General features: G+C 50.0%; 4 protein-coding genes and 2 non-coding genes across 6 annotated transcripts; 5 read left to right on the top strand and 1 right to left on the bottom strand.

The window, feature by feature from the left end:
- Positions 1–65: 65 nt before the first annotated feature.
- AtWU_04625 (putative inositol polyphosphate phosphatase) lies at positions 66–4062 on the top strand (the record flags this gene model as incomplete). The annotated part of the gene is made up of 6 exons (XM_035499736.1): positions 66–113; positions 180–2655; positions 2702–2911; positions 2958–3217; positions 3271–3938; positions 3987–4062. 6 exons carry the CDS (start codon positions 66–68, stop codon positions 4060–4062), a joined length of 3738 nt encoding a protein of 1245 aa, XP_035355629.1.
- Positions 4063–4508: 446 nt separating this feature from the next.
- Positions 4509–4636, top strand: AtWU_t118. Its single transcript has one exon. It is a non-coding gene (tRNA).
- An 857-nt stretch (positions 4637–5493) lies between these two features.
- Positions 5494–5624, top strand: AtWU_t119. Its single transcript has 2 exons — positions 5494–5530; positions 5589–5624. It is a non-coding gene; the product is annotated as a tRNA-Glu (tRNA).
- Positions 5625–6913: 1289 nt separating this feature from the next.
- Positions 6914–8519, top strand: AtWU_04626 (major facilitator superfamily transporter; the record flags this gene model as incomplete). Its single annotated transcript, XM_035499737.1, has 2 exons — positions 6914–7048; positions 7101–8519. The coding sequence occupies 2 exons, from the start codon at positions 6914–6916 to the stop codon at positions 8517–8519; spliced, it is 1554 nt and encodes a 517-aa protein (XP_035355630.1).
- A 515-nt stretch (positions 8520–9034) lies between these two features.
- On the top strand, positions 9035–10651 carry AtWU_04627 (cytochrome P450; the record flags this gene model as incomplete). The annotated part of the gene is made up of 2 exons (XM_035499738.1): positions 9035–9980; positions 10059–10651. The coding sequence occupies 2 exons, from the start codon at positions 9035–9037 to the stop codon at positions 10649–10651; spliced, it is 1539 nt and encodes a 512-aa protein (XP_035355631.1).
- Positions 10652–10753: 102 nt separating this feature from the next.
- Positions 10754–12095, bottom strand: AtWU_04628 (uncharacterized protein; the record flags this gene model as incomplete). Its single annotated transcript, XM_035499739.1, has 4 exons — positions 10754–10884; positions 10934–11030; positions 11088–11173; positions 11222–12095. The coding sequence occupies 4 exons, from the start codon at positions 12093–12095 to the stop codon at positions 10754–10756; spliced, it is 1188 nt and encodes a 395-aa protein (XP_035355632.1).
- Between the last annotated feature and the right edge of the window lie 1999 nt (positions 12096–14094).

The following is a 14094-nucleotide window of genomic DNA, read 5'->3' on the forward strand; positions in this document are numbered from 1 at the left end:
GCAATTGGCGGAGCCTATGATCCATTCCTTTTCTCGGCCTGTTTGTTGGATTCGCTGTTGTGGCCATGGAGGGAAACGGCAAGCAAAAGGACGCCACGGATAATGCTCCGATTGTACGTTTGCGCCGGCTATACCCCCCGCTGTTCTGGAGCTTTATACTAATCCACTGGCTTCTCTAGAGACCGGTGTCTTCCCTGCTTTCCCATTTCGAGAATCTTTCGCATCGTCGGGCTCCATCCGCTGCTACAAACGGTTCACGCGATCCGCCGTCCTTTCTGAGAACCCCCGAATATGGTGATGATATCCGCTCCAACAGAGCCTCTCTTGATCTACCACGTCCACGGTCTCCCTGGGGCTCAGTGCCTGAGGTGGAGAGGAGTCACAGTATCGTACATGGCAATGGTCTAGCCCCGCACTCTGAATCCCCCGGGATTTCCCCGGGCAGACGACAGAACAGACCCATGTCGATGAACCTCCACTCGTCGCCGCAGTTGGCACCGACTCTGACGGTCGATTCACCACGGTCTCCGCCGCGCGGTTTTGGAGCAGACCATGAGGAGGAAATCAGCTCGTCTCGCACCCCGCCGAACGCTTCCCGCGAATCGCTGCCTACCATACCGCAAGGGATTCCTCCTGCTCATCGACCAACCACCCCCGTCTCTGCGTCTTTTCCTACAGAAAGTAAGGCGGATCGTTTGTCGCCAGGCACATCAGGTTCCCTGGCAAATGGACGCGAGAGTCCATCGGAACGCAAAGGCAAGAGCGTTTCCCTTCCCCCGCCTGCTAACCGGGCGGAGAAGCCCAAGATCCCCGCCAAACCGGCGGCATTGTCACACCACGAAGCCAGCTCTCTTGCTCCACAGATTGAACGTGCCTCCTCGGAAGACCGCGTATCGCCGTTCAGCACTCCCCCGAGCAGTCCCGAGAAAGCGTCACCAAAACAGCAACCCAATACCAGAGCGGTACCAATTCCGCGGTCGCCCTCCCGGCGCTCGCCAGCCCGTCCAGTACCTGGTCTTCCGACTCATCGGTCACTAGAGGAGAGGTCCCCCGCTCCTCAGCCAGGTGTACACCGAGAGTCTTCGCTGAGGCGGCCAATTCCGGAGCCTCCCCGGGAGACGAAGCCGCTTATGGTCCAGATTCCTCCCAGGCATTATGTAGCGCCGGAGCCGTTGGCAACCGCACCGCTCTCCAACTACAGGCCCCCGATGCATGATCCGCAGGAGCGCCCCGGACTGCCTCCCCGACAGCCATCTCTGGCACGAAGGGGCGGTCCATCACCGTCGCGACATTCATACCAGGTGGAAAGCCCGGCGTTCTCATTACCTCCCCCGACACCCTACCGCGAATCTCGGCCCCTTTATCGAGACGAACTACCCACTCCGACGCATGTCTCTCGACAGCCATCTATTTCCAGGGAGACTAGGCCCCTTTATCGAGATGAGTTGCCAACCCCGACGCACGTATCGCGGCAGCCGTCCATTTCCAGGGAGACCAGGCCAGTGCCGCCCCCAGCTGTCCCGGAGCGCCCGATGCCAGAGAGGCCTATGTCAGAGCGTCCTATACCAGAACGGCCTGTGGTGGAACGTCAAGCAGTTCGGCCTATTCCCAGTGAGGATGAGCAGGTTCCGGATGAAACGCCAGTTGCTCGCACGGATTATCCAGATGCGTCCAGTGCAAACAGACGGCCACCGCTGCTGAAGTCTGGGCCTCAGGAGATTCACACGCGGTACGATACGCGTCTCATGGATGTGTGCGGGAAGCATGTGTGCACGACCGGCTACATCACACGGGTCTGGGATCTTACGACTGGAGAGCAGATTATGAGCCTTAGCCATGGTGAGACAGTCAAATGTCTGTCGGTTGCCTTTAAGCCAGGTTTGGGTCTGGAGGATGAAGGCCAGCGCTTATGGTTGGGCACGAACTCCGGGGATCTGCACGAAGTTGACATTGCAACCCGGTCCATTGTCGCATCGCGGTCTTACCCCTCTCGACGGGAGATTGTCAAGATCTTGCGGCATAAGAAGGAAATGTGGACCCTCGACGATGAGGGTCGGCTGCTGGTATGGCCTCCGGACGAGACTGGAACGCCGAACCTCCAGTACAGTTACCACAACCCCTACGATCGGGTTGCCCGCGGGCATACGTTTTCGATGGTAGTTGGAGACCTTTTGTGGCTGGCTTCCGGCAAGGAAGTGCACGTCTATCAGCCGAATGCTCGCGATGATGTTTCATTCAAGGTTCTTAGCAGACCACTGGGCTTGCAGCATACCGGGGATGTAACGTCAGGCGCTTATACCACCAAAGACGGTGGTCGTGTGTATCTGGGTCATGCAGATGGAAAGGTGACCGTATACTCAGCCCACGACTACACCTGTCTGTCTGTTGTCAATGTCAGTGTCTACAAGATTAACTGTCTGGGTATTGTGGGAGACTATCTGTGGGCCGCATACAAGACCGGCATGATCTACGTATACGACACATCTACAAATCCGTGGACGGTAAAGAAGGATTGGCGTGCTCACGATAGCCCTGTCAGCGGGTTCTTGCTTGATTCCAGCAGCGTGTGGACAATGAACCGACTGCAAGTAACTTCACTGGGAGACGACAACTGCATCCGTCTTTGGGACGGCATGTTGGAGGATGATTGGTTGGGTAAGTGGCTGCGATTGTCCGACTGATATGAGCTAACACCTCTTAGAAACCAGGATGCAGGCCCGAGACGTGGAGTTTTGCAAGTTCCGTGAAATTCAGGCAGTAATCATGACCTGGAACGCCGGTGCTTCTACCCCTGGAAGCGTGCGCACATCCACTTTTATCCAGGATGCGATCCATCCTGAGAACCCGCCGGAGATTTTGGTGTTTGGTTTCCAGGAGCTGGTGGACCTTGAGAATAAGAAGATCACTGCCAGTACGTATGTCGCTAACTTTGTTGAGATATAGCTAATTTCGTCCAGAGAGTCTGCTCCTCGGGAGTAAGAAGAAGGAGCACGGTGATAAGGAACACATGAGTCGTCAATACAGGGTGTGGATGGAGCATCTAACTCGCTGCATCAATGACTGCATGCCGCTTGAGGAGTCGTATGTGCTGCTGCATAGCGCGAATCTGATCGGTCTCTTTACGTGTGTGTTTGTAAAGCACAAGGAGCGCCAGCGGATCAAGAATATCGGTGCTTCGGAGATTAAGCGCGGTATGGGAGGGTTGCATGGAAACAAGGTAGGCTCAAGTTATTCTGGTTGCCGTCAGTTGCTGATTGCTGATTGCTGTAGGGTGCACTTATACTCCGCTTTGTCCTTGATGACAGCTCCCTCTGCTTTATCAACTGCCACTTGGCAGCTGGTCAGACGCAGACGGCACACCGCAACAATGATATCGCGGCGATTCTCGAGGCGGAGTCGCTTCCTGCGGAGACTAGTCTCGCAACTCGCGCGAACCACTACGTGAGCGGTGGCGATGGCTCGATGATCATGGACCACGAGATCTGTATTCTGAACGGTGATCTCAATTACCGTATCGACTCTATTCCACGGAACGTGATCATCGACGACATCCGCAGTAACAATCTGACCAAGCTACTGGGACGCGACCAGTTGCTGGCCTCGCGACGCAAGAACCCAGGCTTCCGTCTGCGTTCCTTCAACGAGGCACCCATCACGTTCGCACCGACATACAAATACGACGTCGGCACCGACGAGTATGACTCCAGCGATAAGAAGCGCGCACCCGCATGGTGTGACCGAGTTCTCTACCGTGGACTAGGCCGCGTCCGTCAACTCGAATACCGCCGACACGAAGTCCGCGCATCCGACCATCGACCAGTGAGCGCTACGTTCAAGCTGCGCGTCAAGACAGTGCTACCGACGGAGCGAGCCGGGACCTGGGAGTCATGTCAGCAAGAGTTCCAGAACGAGAAGCGCCGACTTGCATCGGAAGCGAGGTGAGACATACCATAGATCCGTGAAAGACCACTGGCTAACGGTAGCAGCATCGAATACCTAATTACTGTCCTCGGAACGGACCCTCAACAGGCACGGGCCCTGATCCTGGGCAACGGGAATTGATGGCTTGCTGGTAGTAGAGTGTATTGGCGCTTGGGAGTAGACAGGCCGAGGCCATGTGTATGACTAATGAATCACGATAGACATGTATCATGGCGGGGATTAGAATTACCCGGGCATATATTAATGGAGTGTATATAGCAGCTACTACTTTTACTGGGTTCATATAATGTACGCGTTGAACAGTAGGTCGTAATATATATGGAGGCAGCAGAAGGATAGCCTAATATAGAGCAACACGAACACGATGTCATACAATAATAACCGAAGACCTTATCATGAATAATAAAGAATATTGCTTAACCCCTAATACACAAAACGAAGTCCAAATAATATGATAGTTGACACCAAAAACACAGTAAATATACCCAGCACTAAATGTGGGATATCTACCCTCCAAACCCCCACCGCTCATAAGGCAAGAAAGGAAAGAATCAGGCACCCCCAATGGGCCTATGGCGCAATTGGTAGCGCGTAGTAAGTTTCACTGAATCAAATAATGGTTCCAACATCCCACTAACCACTTCAACAGCGACTCCAGATCGTAAGGTTATCCGTTCGATTCGGGTTGGGCTCATTATCTTTTTTGCATTTCTTCCCCCCAACTCCTACCTCCATCTATCACCAACTCCACACTAGCTGGCTGGGTAGTTGACGATAGCGGTAGGATTGAGATAGATGTAGCTGTAAGAAGCCTTATTATTGTTTCCAAAAAAAATTTGTTCAACCGAGTGAGAAGTGTTCTTGAAATCTTGGATGAAGGGTTCGTGTAATGGTTATTCATTGGAACTGGGCTGTGGTGTACTCAACTTAACTACATGGTATGGGTCCGTGAGATGGAACGGATACTGATTAACTCTGGCAATATTGATGGTGTTTATTTGCCTTCTGCTCTGGGGTTTGCCATACGTAGTATTGGAATGTTGCTTCTTATCTCTAGATCTTGAAGGCATACCAGCACTGAATGAATTCCGTGTGGGGTTGATATCCTCATGCCCCTGATGAGGGACGATTCGTCATTGATGAGGTATTAGATACTCAATCTGATTTATTCGCAGGACAGAGCCTTCAGATTTACTTGTGCAATATCACAATGGACAGAGTTACAAGAGCACACTCAACACTGTTCAGTAAGGTGGGCATCATCCATGTGATCGAATATACAGATCGTATCTAACGAACACATAGTACTTAAGCTCTAATTGAGCCCATTTGCAGTGTATATCTCACTGTTAACATGATTTACCATTTGGGTCATTCATATTGATATTAACATGTAGTCGATCAATGACTCTCAATCTCGTAGTAAATAATTATCTCTTAGTGAGAGTCAACTGTGACATGAGCTAACATGCATCGTGAAAATTACAATACGTTACATTATAATGTCACCTCCCGAGATAAGGCCAAAAATAACAAAATTCCTTCACCTATGGGCCTATGGCGCAATTGGTAGCGCGTAGTAAGTTCACCCTGATAATCCAAATCAGGATTACAGCAGCATCTAACAGTTTCATCAGCGACTCCAGATCGTAAGGTTATCCGTTCGATTCGGGTTGGGCTCATCCATTCTTTTTGCTTTTTATTTTTTGGTGGCTTGGGGAGGGGAACATAGCGGAGTGGGGTTTTTTTTGGGAACGATTTTGATGTTGTCCTTGATGTAGCTGTCTTCTATGGCCTTCATTCGTTTATTGTTTGACCTGATTTTGCCTGGTTCAAGGTTCGTAAATTTCCACTGGTCCATCATTCCAGATCTAGGTCCTAGCTGTCAATCACCCGTCAGGTACAATACAATACCCTGTGTAGCCACCCCCAACATACAGCGTAAATCGCTGAATGCAATTTATTTCCACAACCAGCACGGACTGATTCTCAGAGATAATTTCTGCCACATGGTTATCTAGTCCTACTTCGACCAGATCAAATGAAATACATGTGCTACCATCACAAGTACTCATGCATCAACTAAAATCCTGGTGTGTAGTACACACCGGAAAACGTAGCACAAATACGACCAGTTCGCCACCTGAATGGGCCTATGGCGCAATTGGTAGCGCGTAGTAAGTTATCCTCATCCACTACTGGATTACCAACATCATCTAACATCTTCCGCAGCGACTCCAGATCGTAAGGTTATCCGTTCGATTCGGGTTGGGCTCATCCATTCTTTTTTGTTTTTTTATTTAACCTTTTGGTGCTTGTGATTATGGTGCTCATACTGTCTCTACCTCCTTTTGCTTTTTTGGTAATGGATGTGAGTGATCATGGTGAAGATCGGAGCACCGAAGCGTGTGCAGAAAGTGACATGTCTTGCAAATAATTATTGGTAAGAAGTTGCTATGATCGTCATCTTCACAATCACAGTATTGTCTAATCTCAGCTGTCTAGACATCTTCTCGTACTTTCCTCAGCCAGAATGTTCTGCTGCAAATAATAAACTCCATGACGACCTAAATATATGCCGGTTAGGGCTGCTATCCGAATTAGGAAGTTGTCTGGAGGACTTGCTACTAGCGTGGTGGCCAAGACCTTTGATAGACCCGATTCGCCAAATATCAGAATATAGTGGGTAATTTAAACCCAAGCTGGTATATCATTGGCTGGTTCCATTTGATACTTAACCAGCTCCCCAGGAACTTCCATGTCGCCTTTTTCATTATAAAATGGATTTCGTTTGGATTGGTGCTTAATCTCCAGCTGGAGACCAACTCAGCGGCTTATGAATCAAGATGATAACTCAATTTAATGCCTTGTTTAGGAATTCTGCTTTTTGCGATGCACATATTTATACCCATGCCCAAGCTCGTTCAAGCAGAGCTAGACATGGCTGCTCAGTGTGAATCAACAACGGACCATGAAAGAACAGTGCGCTGAGGACCAGCGTCCCCAAGATGTCGATCGTCAGGGTCGACAGCGCCCGCGCATCTTCCCTAACCTGGTCGTTGAGATTGGATTCTGCGTGGCCCTTATGCTATCCCAGATCATGTCGGTACGTCCATACCAACCATCCCCCAAACTCCAGCCATCTCACACCATGACAGGAATTCTTCATATCTGGCTTCAACGTCCTCATCCCATCCGTCTCACAAAGCCTGAACATCCCCGCCGCATCCACCGGCTGGCCCTCCAGCGCCTTCGCCCTCACAGCCGGCAGCTCCCTCCTCCTCTTCGGCCAACTAGCCGACAAATACGGTGGCTTCGTGATCTTCACCTCCGGCCTAACATGGCACCTCGTCTGGACCCTAATCGCCGGGTTCTCCCAGAATGAAATCATGCTCAACTTCTGTCGTGCTCTACAAGGCTTCGGCCCGGCCGCCATCCTCTCCGCAGGCATCATGCTGCTGGGTTCGATCTACCCTCCAGGTCCCCGCAAGAACATCGTCTTCAGCATCTACGGCGGCTGCGCCCCGATAGGCTTCTCCGCAGGCATCCTCGTCTCCGGGATCGCCGACCAACTCCTCAACTGGCGCTGGTACTTCTGGATCGGCGCCATCCTAATCCTGATCACCCTCGTATCGGCCCTCATCTTCATCCCGGCTCCGATTCGCACACAACGACCCAACCCAACCCTCAAAATCGACTACCTCGGCGCCGCCCTCTTCATCTCCAGCCTCATCCTGATCTTCTTTGCCGTCAACGACTGCGGCCACGCCCCTAACGGCTGGCGCACTCCATACATCCCCGTGACCCTGGTGATCGGCTGCATCCTCCTCGCCGGGGCAATCTACACCGAACACCGCCTCACCTCCTACTCCTCCACAGACGACAGCAAAACCACGACCACAACGCAAACCCCAACCCCAATCCTCCCCCTCACCCTCTTCCGCGTCCCTCACCTCCCCGCCCTCCTCATCGCCCTCTTCCTCTTCTACGGCACCTTCGGCATCTGGCTCCTCTACACAGTCACCTACATGCAAAACATCCTGCACATCTCCCCCTTAATGGTAGTAGTCTGGTACCTCCCCTTCGCTCTGGGCGGTATCGTCCTCAGCTTCGTCGGCGGGACAATCCTCCACATCGTCCCGGGTACTATCCTCCTGATACTCTCAGGCATAGGATGGGTCATGGCCCCGCTTCTCTTCGCCATCCTTCCCAAGGAAGGGGTGAGTTACTGGGCATATATCTTCCCTGCGATGATTTGTGGGACTGTGGGGGTGGATATCACGTATAATATCACCAATGTGTTTCTTACTACTACGTTGCCTGAGCAGCAGCAGGGGTTGGCGGCTGCCGTGGCGAATAGTGTGTTGTTCCTCGGTGTGAGTTTCTTCGTTGGTTGGGGGGATTTTGTTGCTGAGATGGTGGATGGTCAGAGGGAGGGGTATAAGGCGGCGTTTTGGTTGGGGGTCGCGTGTGCGGGCGTTGCGTTGGCAGTGTTGGTGGGGTGGGTGAAGATTGAGGCTGCGAGGGGGGAGGATGGGAAGGAGGAGGGGGAGAGTGAAGAGGGGGGTGGTGTGTGATGTTGGAGGGATGGGATGGGTTGCATAGCGGTTTGGTGTTGAGGGTTTATAGGATATGTTTATAATTGATGATTTCGGGTGGTATAATTGCTTAGTTAGAGAGTATATATAAGTACAATGTATACAAGAGATGCTTCAAACCGCAAAAAAACATAATCTGCATACCCATTGATCCCAGATGATGTTATTTCGCAACCCGACATGAGGTTGTACACATTGTTTGAAATGGAAGTACACGCGCTCTTACACTTCCGAAAACGGAATGTCTTCCGCTCAATGTACACGATACCCGCAGCACAATGCTTCTCCGCTCTTAACATGCCCTTCTGGGTAAGATGCACTTAGCAGAGCGCAGTCCGCCAATTTTATAGATAAACAAGACATCTCAATACTTATAAGACTATAAATCTGACCCAAAAGTTAGAAAAATAACATAAATGCTCTAAAGTCTACAGACAATGTGCATGCTCTTCAATTAATGAGAAGAAACCATCTTAGAACTATCTATACCAACCATGGCCCTCCTACTCACCCTCATCTTCACCTTCATCCTCTTCATCAAACCCCTACTCACATACCTCACCACCAAAACCCTAACCAAATACTACCCTCCCCTCAACCCACTCTCCAACCACACCACCCTCTCCTACATCTACGAACACCGCCACCCCTTCCGCACCCAACGCCTCTACAACACGCACCTCCACCACAACCACCGTATAATCCGCCTCTCACCGACCTCTCTCTCCATCGCCGACCCAAAAGCCATCCCAACCATCTACGGCCACGGCACACCCTGCCTGAAAGACGACGTCTACGCACTCACAAAAGGAACCCATACCCACTCTAACATGCTGAATACCATCTCCCGCGACGATCACTCCCGCAAGCGGAGAATGCTCGCGAATGCCTTCTCCACGAAGAATCTCGAACAGTGGGAGTTCAAGATAGCTGATAAGGTGGAGAGATTGTTGGGGAAGCTAGATGGGATGTGTACACCATCGTCATCATCGAGTGCGGTGATAACGGGGGCTGGGGACGAGGTTGATTTGAGATATTGGTTGAATCTGTTCACTGTTGATGCGATTGCGGATATTGGGTTGAGTGTTAAGTTGGGGCTACTGGATAAGGGATCGGATGGGGTTGTTGTGGATGGGGAGGTTGTTAGGTATATTGAGTGTTTGCATCGGGGGAATCGGGTCTCTTCGTGGGTTATTGGGGCGAGTGGATGGGTTGGACTTTTGAAAGGAGTGTCTTGTGTTGTTTCGCCGTATCTACGAGAGCAGTGGGAGTGTGGGAGGAGGTTTGGGAGGGTTGTAAGGGGTTTGGTGGATCAGAGGTTGGGGGTTCAGGAGGGTGGGGAGAAGTTGAGTGATTTTCTGGGGTGTTTGGTTGAGGATAGGAGGGGGGTTGGGAGGGAGTTGGAGAGGGGGGAGATTGACGCTGAGGCGGGGCTTTTGTGTGAGTGTTTCTTTCCCCCACCTCCCCCCCCAAGGGTATATTGTTTTTCTTGATATCGATGATGCTGACTATATGCAGTGGATGCAGGTTCCGATACAACGGCTATCGCCTTGACAAATGTTATGTACTATCTTATCAAGAATCCACTATCGCTGGAGAAGCTTAGGGAGGAGGTGTCTGGTGCTTTACTTGGTGAGGAAGTGGCACCATATGCTAAAGTCAGGAACCTACCGTACCTGAAAGCATGCCTGGAAGAGTCGCTGCGCCTATCACCGCCCGTGTCGAGAGGGTTGGAGAGGAAGACACCTCCCGAAGGCATGTATATCCTGGGAGAGAGGATCCCCGGAAATGTCACCGTTAGTGTTCCTACCTACGCAGTTCATCGTGATCCGGAGATCTTTCCAGACCCTGAAGCCTTTCGGCCTGAAAGGTGGCTGGAGGATGATGAGAAGGTTAAGCAGATGCGGGCTGTGTTCATCCCTTTTAGTAGTGGCGCGCGGGCATGTATTGGACGGAATATTACGTTCATTGAACAGCAGATTCTGGTTGCTACGTTGGTTCATCGCTATGAGTTCGAGTTGCCGTCCAAGGATTGGATGCTGGAGTGGGAGGAGGCGTTCAATTTGTGGCCGGGGCGAATGCCAGTGAGAATTTGGAGGAGGGATGGATAGGTTTTATTCCATTGAGTGGATCTTCGGAACTTTACTTTGTTTGCTTTTAAGCAGGCAAGTTTTTTTTCCAGGGCATATGGAGTATGACTTTATGTGTTTATCTCAGACTAGCTTGAATTGTTCTTGGAGCTGCTTAATGCGATGGCCTGTATGAAATCCGAGTCGGTTCTCAATTTCACTAAGAAGTGTCCACATTTTGAACTTTTCAGCGACAGTGGATATATGTTTTGCTGCTATTATATCCTTTAGTGTCCTTTCTATGAATGATAAGTTCTGACTCACAGTAATACAATGGCTGCGCTGCTTGTACAAGTGAAGCATCCGATATAGGTGATGAGGCTATGCTTGCCACAGATCGTGCATGTGTATCCACTTCCTCCTATCATCCGTCAATATCAAACAGAAGTACTTGTACAAGGTAGTTTGTTATACATACCCGTGGAATCTCACCCGCAAGAGATGGATTGCGTCCTTCGGTGAGCAATAGCAGATATGCCAAATGATACATGCACATCGCTGCCGCTGTACCATCAATTAGCTGAATCAATAACACCCTGAAAATAAACCTACCCGTTGAAGGAATCGCAAATAACCGCTTGACAAATCCTTCTTCAGAAGGAGTACCAAAAGGTAGACCAGTAAATGATGTAGGCAACGACCTCCTCCAGGTCTCCAGCTCCTCAATCAAACGCACTCTGTCACGACGCAGTGAGCGCTCAGTGACATCACTAGCCTTCCCAAACGTATGCGCTATAATCTTAGCCACAATCCAAATAATCTTATTTCCTAGAAGATCCTCATCAATCTCCTGATCAGTCCACTCTATCCCCCACTCCTCCGGCAAAAGCATAGTAGGACACTCATGCACCAAAGCCATGGCAACATCCTGGCGCGCATACACCCAGAATGCGGCCCCCTTCAAGCCCTCGGAATTAGCATTATGTGAATTAGTTCTGATCAGAGTCACGGCACCTGATACATGACGATGATGATCCAGACCTGGAGAGGCAAACAGCTCGTAGCTACTCAGTAGCACTGTTGCAGCGAGAGTATCATCAGATCCATATGATGGGTCATTCAAGATATGGATCAACTGCTGGAGGCTTTCTCCGTAGTAGTGGACGGCGGTGGTTTCCCACATCTCTCCTCTTCCTGCCATGCTCATCTGTCTGGCGGTGAGGGCGCATATCGCGTTCAAAAGGAGTGGGGATTCGAGTGCACGTTTGACGATGGTGTGCGTGAGATGTCGGGCGTTGTCAAATAAGCCTACCCATGTTCCTACTCCCTTTTGGTATTCTTGGAGTAGTGCCACCTTTTCTGTATCGAGAGTTGGACGTGATGGTGATTTAGTGTGAGGGATCGGTTGGGTGGATGGGACTGCATTGCCGAATGGGGTGGAAGTATTGTTGAAAACGTCCCAGGTGGAGGTTGGGAAATCGGTCATTTGATCAATAGCTTGTGATTGGGAGGCCGGGGGGTTCCAGTTTGAGGGGATAATGAAGTCGGATGGCTGGCATTCAAGGTCGAGTCTTTGACAGCGCCCGCAGCTGGGACGTTTTTCGTCACATTTTGTATGGCTGGCTCTGCAACGAGTGCTGTGACATGTCTGTTCAGTCTTTCTAATCCAGTATTATTCGGAATACAGTGAGATATTACCATCCTGCTAGCTTATCAGTGCTCGTTCAGATGAACATAACGGCCTGGAACAGACCTATTCTGCGCCGCTTTCCTCCTTTTCTTGATCCAGCCATCTGTTGCGAGCAGTGACAGCGAACTTTTTACGAGATAAATCACTGTATGCCGAATTACTTTATTTGTAGGGGCTTTTACAGTAGCAGCTTCATGGAGGTGGATGCAAGAAGAGATGTAAGATGAAGAGAAGAATGAATGAACGTTGCCGATCCCCGGCCTCCATTCCATTCCCCGCCCCAGCTCTCCCCGCAGTCCGCCTTTCGCTACCAATTCAATTGGGATGTATCCAGCACTTGAATCACAAAAAGTTCTTCTCATATCAGGATATGTGTGTCAAACTCAATCTTGAGCAAACAGAAAAAATTTATCGATCGGGTGGGCTACGGGTGACCGGGGTATGAAGCAGATCAAATCTGCTAACATTCGACTTTGACTAATATCACTCTTATAGCCTCAGAGGGATTTCCTTCCCAACTTCGTAGAGTACAGTATAGATTGAAATATCTTACTTTCTACCTGAGTGTGTGTTCGAGACCACTCAACTTAATAGCGGTGATACGATTTGAATATAAGTATTCTGTCACTCCAGTAATGTCAACTGGGTTTCGAAAAGCCCAAATGATTTATTCAGATGCCCGATTAGCGACTCTCAGAGTTTCAAGGCGATAGATAAATGCTACTGTTCCAGTTTAGCCAACGAAGCATTGCCAAACTGATAGAGACTTGAACTTACTCGTAATAACATTCCCACGTGCGATGAATCTTGCCTTCCTCATAATCTGCTGCCTATTCCAAATCATTAGTCTAGAAACAACAAGATATCTGTTGATCCATTCCGTACAAGAACATCAACGAAATAATCCATCAATTCGTCTTCCTTTTCCAGCCACTACCGCTGACGAGCTGTGATTGAGTCGTAGGAGATGTCTGTGCCCGATCAAAATCAAGCCAGTGTACTCTGTCTGACCCTTCCTGAACCATCATATTCTGTGGATATGGATCTGCATGATACACACGAGCTTGATGTATTTCTGCGAGTATTTGGTGCAGTTTGTTGACTTTCTCTTTGGAGAAGGTATAGAGACCGATCTGCTGAAGATTCGGTATATATTCAATCAGGATAGCGTTGGGAAGTAGATTGTCATCGAGAAACTCATTGAGGTATCGCAGCCATTCCCTTGGGTTGATTCCAGTGATCAGGCCATAAAATTTCGGTATAGACCCCTCGGCAAAGGCCACGGGCCTTTGATCGTATATAGGCTTGACTTTCGCACCTATAGATATTTACTTCGCGATCTATGGGATCGGCATGAGATGCTGTGATACTGTGGTACTGCACTCGCGTTAGACATTGAAGGTTGGAGTGCCATTAGGCTGCGTACCACTTTCAAGTTACAGTCTCTGTTGCGCCAGCGCGTGCGAAAGATACATGATGATGTAGAGCTTTTCATCTGTTCAACGAATTCTATGTCTGATAGATCAAATTCCATGATGATGGATAACTCTACATCCTATTTTGTGTTTGCGGACCCCAGGGGTCGAATATGAGCTGGGACTCAAGGGGTGCTGCACTACGCCTATTTGGGGCAATCCCTGCAGAGCGCATAATGATCCCCTTTAGGTCAAGCAATCGGATCCATTAAACGTGCCGGAACATCAATCGACGTGATTAAAGTCGTCCATGTGGATGACTTTGCTCCAAACTTACATCCATAAGCCCCGCATGTGAGTAGCATATACATATCCCAGCC

Source organism: Aspergillus tubingensis (genome assembly GCF_013340325.1).
Source record: "Aspergillus tubingensis WU-2223L DNA, scaffold_6, whole genome shotgun sequence".
NCBI classification, from domain to species: Eukaryota; Fungi; Ascomycota; class Eurotiomycetes; order Eurotiales; family Aspergillaceae; genus Aspergillus; species Aspergillus tubingensis.